Source organism: Oenanthe melanoleuca, unplaced genomic scaffold (genome assembly GCF_029582105.1).
Source record: "Oenanthe melanoleuca isolate GR-GAL-2019-014 unplaced genomic scaffold, OMel1.0 S001, whole genome shotgun sequence".
NCBI lineage: Eukaryota > Metazoa > Chordata > Aves > Passeriformes > Muscicapidae > Oenanthe > Oenanthe melanoleuca.
This window is the reverse complement of record NW_026612650.1, coordinates 1498456-1507944: the sequence shown is the minus strand read 5'-3', so window position 1 is coordinate 1507944 and position 9489 is coordinate 1498456. Positions and strand designations below refer to the sequence as shown.

General features: G+C 49.4%; 1 protein-coding gene across 1 annotated transcript; it reads left to right on the top strand.

Moving 5' to 3' along the window:
• Nucleotides 1-7387: 7387 nt before the first annotated feature.
• On the top strand, nucleotides 7388-8387 carry LOC130266072 (olfactory receptor 14J1-like). Its single transcript, XM_056515388.1, has one exon. The coding sequence runs from the start codon at nucleotides 7388-7390 to the stop codon at nucleotides 8150-8152; it is 765 nt and encodes a 254-aa protein (XP_056371363.1). The 3' UTR covers nucleotides 8153-8387.
• Nucleotides 8388-9489: the final 1102 nt, after the last annotated feature.

Here is a 9489-nt window from a genome sequence, read left to right as displayed (position 1 = left end):
ACACAGAGGCCAAGTACAGTCAGATTAGATGGTAGTGGCAGGTTTTGTCTGGGAGCTATCTTTGGATACACAGCATTTTGGAGGTGAAATATCAATTTCAGACATGGATGCCTGGAGGAAAATGAGGGTTCTTTTCCATAGGAAGCAAAGCATGGAACGCTGTTGTTTCAGGGGCACATGAAATGCGGCCATCAGAGGCCAAGGCCAGCCCAACCTCTCTGTTCTGGAAGGTTCTGTGTGAAAGAAATCCTTTCTATAGGAAAGGGAATTTGTGTTTTCTATAGGAAAGGTTAAAGGGAATTTTGGAGGTTGAATCCCACACTCAGCCATTTCTGCATTTCTGCACTGATAAGACTGGTGGCTCTTTTCTATAGGAAGGAAAGCACAGAGCTCATGTGTTTCAAAGGAAGAGAAGACAGGTGGCTACTGGGAAGCCAAGAGAGCCAGGCCTGTTTTTCCTGGCACCTTTTGTCATGGAGAAGTTCTTGAATGTACAGGATTTTGTGGGCTGAGTCTCAATTTTGACCAGGGACACCTTGATGAAAAGGACAGTTCTTTTCCATAGGAAGGAATGCACTGAGCCCCAGTGTTACAAAAGACATTGAGCAGCAGCCCCCATGAGGCCAAGGGCAGCCAGACCTCTCTGTCCTGGCAGCTTTCACTTGGGAACAATCCTTGGATGTACAGAGTTTTGGAGGTGAAATCCCAGTTTTGGCCATGGGTGCCTGGTCAAAATTGATATTTTTTTCAATAAGAAAGAAAAGTGTGATGCCCAGATGTTTTGGAAGAAGATGATGGGTAGGGACCATAGGGCAAGCCAGCCAGTTTATCCTGTCTTTCATCTGGGGCCTCTCCTTGTATAGAGAGATTTTTGAAGGTGGAATCTCAGTTTTGGCTGTGGTCGCCTGGCCAGGAAGGAGAGTTCTTTTCATTAGGAAGGAAAGAACGAAGCCCCAGTGTTTCAAAGGCAGATGAGAGCCAGCCCTTAGAAAGCTACAGCCAGCCAGATCTGTCTCTCTTGGCCGATTTCATATGGGGAAAATCTTTACAAATGAGGAAATTTGGAGAAGGAATCTCAGCTTTGGCCCTGTACACCTCAGGGAGAAGAACAGTTCTTTTCCATAGGAAGGAAAGCACAGAGCCCCAGTGCTTCAGCAGCAGATGAGCAGCAGCCCTCGACATGCCAAGGTCAGCCAGACCTGTCAGGTGTCCCCTGGGAGGCCCAGCCAGCCAGACATGTTCCATGTTCTCTTGGTTCCATGGGGCCCCACAGTGTCACAATGTTCTCCTTGTTTCTGAAGTGGGACAATGGCCCTGTGCTTCCATGACACTTTGCAATGTCACAATGGGTTCTTGGTTCCACAAAGCCCTGAAGTGTCACCATGGCCCCTCGGCTCCGTGCGGTCCTGCTGTGTCACAATGACTCTGTGACACTCTGGGCCCCATGGTGTCACCATGGCCCCTTGGTTCCATGAGGTTCCACAGTGTCACCATGGTCGCTGTCAGAGGCTGGATGAGATCGATGTCCCAGACACCCTGGGATGCTCAGAGTGCCTGTGTGGGACCCAGGTTGGCTCAGGCCTTGGTATGTGGGGGACAGAGCCCTGCCCAAAGCCATGGTGCTCCCCAGCTCTGATTGGCCGAGCTGTCTATCAATCACACAGCAGGCAGAGCTCACCCAGCTCTGATTGGTGGAGCTTTCAATCAATCACACACTACCTGCTGGTGCCAACCCTATTTCTGATTGGACAAGAAGCTGGCAGTCTGTCCAAAGGGGCGGGCCCATGCTGGCCCAGGGGTTAAACCCAGAGCAGGAGGTCAGACCCTGGCCTGGATCCTGCCTTCTGCTGGGGATTTTCTGTGAGTAGTGCTGGAACACGAGCAGCTGGTGCCTATATGTGTGTCTTTCTATAGATCTGCTGTTGTTCTTTATTTGTCCTCCATTTAGTCCTATTTACCTGGAAAATTTTGTGGTACCTAAACATCTAAAGGGTTAAAGGTTTTTAGGTTGAATTAAGTTAATGAAGTTAATGCTATGGTAAGAGTTTTATGTTGAATTGGATGTTGTATTAAACCCTTTACTCAAGATCCTTGACTTCCTATATTTTGCCAGAAAAATTGTGTGTCATGTTGGCCTCTTAGCTGAGCTGGTTAGAGCATGGTGCTTGTATCACTGGGCCATTTGTTTAACAGCTGGAATTGATGAGCCTTGTGGGTCCCTTCCTACAAAATTATTCTTTGTGTCTAGCCATGTTGAGAATATCTGGCTGGTGTTTCTCCTGTGCACCAAACTCAAGTGAAGGAACCTTTGGTCACCCCCAGCATTTCAGTGTTCTGGGGTGTTACAGCCCCGCAGGCTCACAATGGCCTCTTGTTTCATGAGGTCCTGCTGTGTCACACTGGCCCTTGGTTCCATGAGCATCTGCAGTGTCACACAGAGTTGGTGCCATTTGTCCTTGCTGCCCCTCCCATCCCAGTGCCCCAGGAACAGCCCCGAGCCACCCGTGAGGGACAGGCCCTGCTGGGCCAGGCCTGGGCTCAGCCCTTGGCCTTTCTGCTGCCTCCAACCAGCCCAGGCCTTGCTCAGCATTGCAGTTCCTGCTCACAGCCTTTGGCTCCTGCAATCCTGCCCTCAAGGATCTGCTCTCACCAGTGCCTGGGGAGCCTTTGGCAGTCCCTGCCCTCAGTGGGGCCACTGATGCTCCAAGGGACTTGGAGTTTTGCTTCTGACTCCTTGGGCAGCTTCTTCAACCTTCTCTCAGTGCCTGGGGATCCTGGACTCAGCCCCAAATCCACCCTGGGGATCATTAAAATACAAAAATCTGTCAGGAGCTCTTTGTCATTCTTCCATTTTGGTCATGTCTCCAGGGCTTGTGCAGCTGCTTGGAGTCAGTTTGGAGTTATGTTAAGGAGGAAGATTTCAAAATGCCCCTCATGACTTTATTTTCATGGGAATGTTTTTCTTTTTTTCGGTTCAGAGAGATGGTGATAGAAGCATTCCCCAAGTGATCTTGATGCCAAATATCTCCTTAAGAAGTGTGGGCACGTTGAATAAAGATCCTCTTGTGGGCTGACCTTGTTTAGACAACCAGCTCCTCACACCCAACCTCACCATGTCATGATATTTCCCACCTGGGACTGAGAATTCATAATATTAAAAAACAAACCTAGAAAATTCATCTTTATAAAAACATGTTCATAATTTTCAAATTAGAGTTATATTTTTCTTATTTAAAATATTACTGTTCTTTATTTCAAAAATCTAATTTTTGAATTTTTATTTTCATTTTAATTTTTAATTTTTGTTTTAAAACTCCATACATAATTAGCAACCAAAAAAATTATTGATCATTTCTTCTAAGTTACACAGTTCCCTTCATTAATTAAATAAGATCTATTGGTTATTGATTTCTCCCTCTTTAAGATAATTCATAATATTTCTAGTTCTTTTGTCATCTTTATTACCATTATTTTCTCAGACAGGATCAATGTGGGCATTTCCTGTTCAAGGAGACATTTCTGAGACATATTTGGGGTAGTTTTGGATCTGGGGAAAGAATTTAGAAGGAAGTTGAGGGACGGGAGGACACCTGGGGGCATCGAGTGAGATCTAAGAGCGAACTTAGGGATCCTGAGGGAAGGTCTGGGCTTTGCAGTGGCACTTGAGTGTCCAGGGGGCACTTGGAGGTCAGGGAGGGGAATCCAGGCGGGTGCTTGGGGGGCTCTAACGGGCTCTCTGGGGCACGGGGGGTGATGGGAGTTGTAGGCTCAGGAATAATAGGGTTTTAAGCCTCGCAGAGCATCATGGGAGCTGTAAGCGCAACTGCAATGCCTCTCGTTGAGGCGCAGGGCATGATGGGAGATGAAATCTCAGCTAGAATGGCATTTTACCAGAACTGCAGAGCATGATGGGTGCTGAAGTCCTGGAAGTGGTTCTTGCTGAGAGTTTGGGATTCGGGAGCACTTGGGGGACACTTTTGCCTCTGAGCAGCGAGTTCGGATTCTCAGGAGGAAACCTATATGGTTCGGGAGCACTTGGGGGGAGTTTGGGGAGCTCTAAACAAGCTCTTTAGGCAGCAGGGCACGGCAGGAATTTTAGGTGCATGACTGGGTTATGAGGTGCTCTGAGCTCACGGGGAATGGCAGGAGATTAATTCCCAGGAGTGGCTGTAATGGGCATCTGTGGGGTTGGGAGCATTCAGGGGATCTGGGGATGCTTTTGGGGGTTCCCGAATGGGAGCAGAGGGGGCACTTAGGGATCCTTGTGGGTCTGGGGACATTTATGGGACGCCCAGGGCGGGCAGGATTCCAGCGTTCTGTGGGGCGCAGGGCATGATGGGCATTGTAGTCCCAGATCCAATGGGGCTCTATGGGGCCGCGGAGCATGACGGGAATTAGAGGCAGAAAGGAAAGATGACACCGACTCCAGGCAGCACCCCCGAAGCACCGATCCCCAGCCTGAACCTCCTTGGTGGCGGCTGGGGCTGGCACACACCTGAGCAGTGTGTCTGTTTGCACTGGGGAAAATTAGGAGTTGTAGATTGCGTGCAAAATAACAAAAAGGAAATATCCGTCTGCCTGAGTGAAACTACTTTTCCAAGCAAAGGAGGTTCCAGGTGTGGGAGGACACCAGGATGGGGTTGGGGAATGTGGGGCAAGGTTGTCCACACTGGGTCAGACCTCAATGCACAGCTTCTCTGAGCAGGCCAGACCTCCTGAGGAGAGACCCAGGACCAATATCAATCACTGAATGCTACAGTCACCTCTGCTTAAAGAGAACAGCAATAAAATGCACCATTTAAAGCAAGAATATGTATTTTTCAGAAGCTCTTTGATGTATTTCTTCATAACAGGAGTAGGAAAACTTCCTGATGAACTGCACCAGACCAGAGGGAAATCAAGGCTCAGCCATGGTTTGTTAGAAAACCTCTCAAGAATTCAGTCAGAATTGAACTCCAAAGTTTCTGATACAATTCATGGGTCCCACTGAGGGACACGACTGAGAAAGTGTCCCCAGGTTCCAGTTACAGCAGAAAATTGGAGGCAGAGATAACAGGTAGGGACAAAGAGAAGCCAAGTCTTGGTGCCCTGGGGCACAGCAGGGTCTGTGCCACCAAGGGCTGGGAGGAGACACCTTGTCCTGAGGCACTGGGGCCTCCTGGCACAGCCCCAGCAAGGCTGGGCACTGTCACCCCTTGTGCTGCCCTCAGCATCTCCCCACATCCCAGTGGCCTCAGGGATCTGCTGGGACCAGTCCCTGGGGAGCCTTGGTCAGGAATGGCCCTGGGGGCTCCTTCATGCTCCCAGGGACTGCAGGTTTTTCAGAGGACTTTGGGTTTTGCTTTTGCCTTGCAGTCTCTGAGAGCTTTGTGCAATCATGGCCTGCAGTTATCTGCTTTAATTAGCCTCTAGAGAGCCTTTGTCAGTAACAACACTCAGTAGGGCTGAATTCCTCTAGGTGCTTCAGCTTTCCAAGGTTCTTTACTTTTTCCTTTCCACACTGAGTTTCTGAGAACTGACACCACTCAGGGAAAGAGGGGGTTTCAATTTTTTTTCAAGCATTTTAAAATTCTCACATTTCCCCACTTCAAACAGGGACAAGGTGCCACCAAGGAAATTCTTCATGCCCAAGGCAGAGCCCTGCAAGGAATGTTTGCGACCTTTGCACTCGTTGGTTCCCTGAGGCCTTGCAATGTCACAAAGGCCCCTTTGGTTCCATGAGGTTCTGTACTGTCACAATGGAGATTTCAGTCCATGGGGCCCCACGGTGTCACAATGCTCTTTTTGGTTCCCTGAGGCCTTGATCTGTCACAATGGACTTTTGGTTCCATGAGGTTCTGTGCTCAGCAATGGTCTCTGTAGTTCCAAAGTGTCACAATGGACCCGTGGTTCCATGAGGTTCATTGGTGTCACCATGGTCTCCTTGGTTCCAGGAGGCAAAACAATGTCACAATGCACCCTTGGTTCTGTTATAGATAAAAACCAGATCAAGCCGAATTAAATATGATTAAAATAACCGATATTTATTTTGCGACCGAAACATGGTCTTTGATAGCCACAATCAAAAAGAACAATGCCGAGCCCGGGGTCGGCATCGGGTGAACACACAGTGATTTGAACTCTATCGCTCCGAATCCCCAAGTGTTCACGAAACAGCTTTGGTTAGTCCAGTTTTTATACAGTTTTTCCTTGCCCGGAGCAGAGGTCTTTGTCTTCTCTCTTCTTTCACCGCCTTGAGCTGGACAAAACCATATCCTGGGAGATGATGAATTCTGATGAGGGCAAGTTTAGGTTTACAGGAAGATGGAATTGAGATGTAACTTGCAGATTTTGGTTTACTGGAAACCGGCATTCAGATGTATTTTTTCTTGATGGCTCTGATTACCTTAATTGTGGGTGCTTATCAGGCTCTTATCTTTTGGGTGCTTTCTGGAGAGAGTCATCTTCACCACGGCTAGGTCTATTGTCTTGCTAACCCAGCTCTTCAGCTTTTCTTGGAAGTTACAGGGTTGTGATTAAGCAACTCCTGTTCTTCCTTTTGCAGCTTCTGTTTTTTAAGTTTTTTATTACTTTAGTCATACAAACATTGCTTATTTTACATTAATTTACAACTTTACATTAATTACATTATATTATATATTACAGTCTGCAGGGCAGAGCTGAGCCTCCAGGGCTGGGCTGGGCTCTGGCAGCACCAGCAGGGACAAGGCTTGGATAGAGAGAAACAGCTCCCAGTAGGCACAACTCCAGGCAGGAGAGAGCCACACCAAACCTGGATATCCCATCCTGTCTAGCTGCACAGGGAAAGAAAAGTGGGTTTGGAAAATCTTGCTTTGAAACCAGATCTTTCAAAATGTCCTCTTTATTTTTCAGGCACATTTTAAGTGCAGTCATTCTGAAATAAAGGCAGGTGTATATGAGCAAAGGGCAGCTGAGTGGCACCAGCAGGTATGACTATACTCAGGCACAGGGAGCCCTGTGCTTCCCCTGGGCTCCCCGGTGTTCAGTTTCAGAGCAATGCTTAAAGAGGATTTCTCTCCCTTCATAGAAAGCAAAACCCTGAGATCAAAGATAAAAAAACTAAGTGAGAGAAATTTCCCCAATGAACGAGAAGCAATTTTGAGTAAATCTCTAAGAAAATAGCTTAAGATTGACACAAGGAAACCTATCCTAACTACTCTGTCTTCTTTTAACAGCCCCCCATGGCCACAGTGAAGCAATGTCCAACAGCAGCTCCATCAGCCACTTCCTCCTGCTGCCATTGGCAGACACGCGGCAGCTGCAGCTCCTGCACTTCTGCCTCTTCCTGGGCATCTCCCTGGCTGCCCTCCTGGGCAACGGCCTCATCATCAGCGCCGTATCCTGCGGCCACCACCTGCACATCCCCATGTTCTTCTTCCTGCTTAACCTGGCCCTCACTGACCTGGGCTGCATCTGCACCACTGTCCCCAAAGCCATGCACAATTCCCTCTGGGACACCAGGAACATCTCTTATGATGGATGTGCTGCTCAGGTGTTTTTCCTTATGTTCTTTATCACAGCAGAGCTTTCCCTCCTGACCGTCATGTGCTACGACCGCTACGTGTCCATCTGCAAATCCCTGCACTACAGGACCCTCCTGGGCAGCAGAGCTTGTGCCCACTTGGCAGCAGCTACCTGGGCCAGTGGCTTTCTCACTGCTCTGCTGCACACAGCCAATACATTTTCTCTGCCCCTGTGCCAGGGCAATGCCCTAGGCCAGTTCTTCTGTGAAATCCCCCATATCCTCAAGCTCTCCTGCTCGCACTCCTACCTCAGGAAATTTGGGGCTTCTGTTTTCACTACTTCCTTAGCACTTGGCTGTTTTCTGTTCATTGTTTTCTCCTATGTGCAGATCTTCAGGGCTGTGCTGAGGATCCCCTCTGAGCAGGGACGGCACAAAGCCTTTTCCACCTGCCTCCCTCACCTGGCCGTGGTCTCCCTGTTTCTCAGCACTGCAGTATTTGCCTACCTGAAGCCCTCCTCCATCTCCTCCCCATCCCTGGATCTGTCCCTGTCAGTTCTGTACTCAGTGGAGCCTCCAGCCCTGAATCACCTCATCTACAGCCTGAGGAACCAGGAGCTCAAAGGAGCTCCGAGAAAATTGATGACACTCTATTTTCAGAAGCATTAAATGCTCTCTTTTCTTCTGCAGAGCCTTTAGAATGTAACTCTTTACAATCTCTCTTTTTTTTTTTTTCCTTATCTGTCCATTTTTTGTAGATAACATTTTCTACTCTTGTGTTTTGTAGAAAATACTGTGAATTACTCTTTGCATTTCTACATGAATATCTACTTTTCTTTTGGAAGACAAAGACATGCATGAGTTCTCTTCCCATGCATTTAAATAAAAGCAAGTGCATGCCCTCTCCTGTGTGTCCCAGATGCTTCCTCAGCCCTTCTCTGTCTCTGCAGGGGCAGTGCCTGTGAGCAGAGGTGGAGGGAAGAGTCTCCCAGCAAGCAGCACAGCCAGAGACAATGGCCCTGGCTCTTCCCACATCTGCTTTTCCCAACTCCTCCCTCTCCTTGCCAGCCCTTCTGTGGCTGTAAGGCCGCAGTGCTCTGGCACCTTGGTCACTGTCCTGCTGTGTGTCCGTGCTGTGAGCACAGGCAGGGACAGGCCATGGGCACTGCTGGGACACAGCTGGGCTCCAGCACAGCAGCTCCATCAGCAAAGGGCATCTCCTGAGGGCAGGGCAGGAAGGCTTTGCTCTCCTCCAGAGCTGCTGTCAGCAATGTGCTCCAGGAATGCAAAGCAAAGCCCAGTGCCTGGGGCAGAGGGGCAGTGTGCAGGAGGCACACAGCAGTGTCCTGGCACAGCCAGAGCTCCTGGCATGGACCTGAGGGAGCAGCAGAGCAGGGCCTGGGCTGTGTCTTTGTTCTGGCCACAGCCTGGGAAGGTGCCCCAGGGCAATTGTCCCACACCAGCCCCTGCAACCACCACCCAGCACTGGCCTCTGCCCCACCTGCAGGAGATTGTTTGTCCCTGCATGGTGGGACACCAAGTGACCAGTGAGCAGTCTGTGTTTGCTCTGTACTGAGGAGATTTCAGCAGTGCATCGTGTGTGTGTGGGGAGATGAACCCGAGTGAGCATAAACACCATCATCAGCACTTGGGGCTGGCACAGTTCTGGTGGCACAAATGGTGCCTTGAGGCCACTAAACTCTGGGAAAACACCTGAATTCATTGCTGGACTGTTGGTAGGACTGCATAGAGAGAAACAGCCTGGGCAAGGAGGCTCCAGGAAAAAATGCTCAGGACAGTCATGGACTGCACAGGGAGACCATTGGGGTGGGGGTTTGTGGGGAGAAATCAGAGCTGCCTCTCTTCTGAACGACCCTGAGCACCTGGACAGGGCTGTGCTGTGTTCTGGGCACTGACCTGGGACTGAGGGATGTGGAAAAGGCCTTTGGTGTCAGGGATGTTGAGAAGGCTGGGCAGTGTCACTGTGAGACCTCTCTCAAAGCCCT

Bases quoted from the DNA above. Each gene is read 5' to 3' on its own strand.
- LOC130266072 (XM_056515388.1), top strand. From the start codon at position 7,388: ATGTTCTTCTTCCTGCTTAACCTGGCCCTCACTGACCTGGGCTGCATC.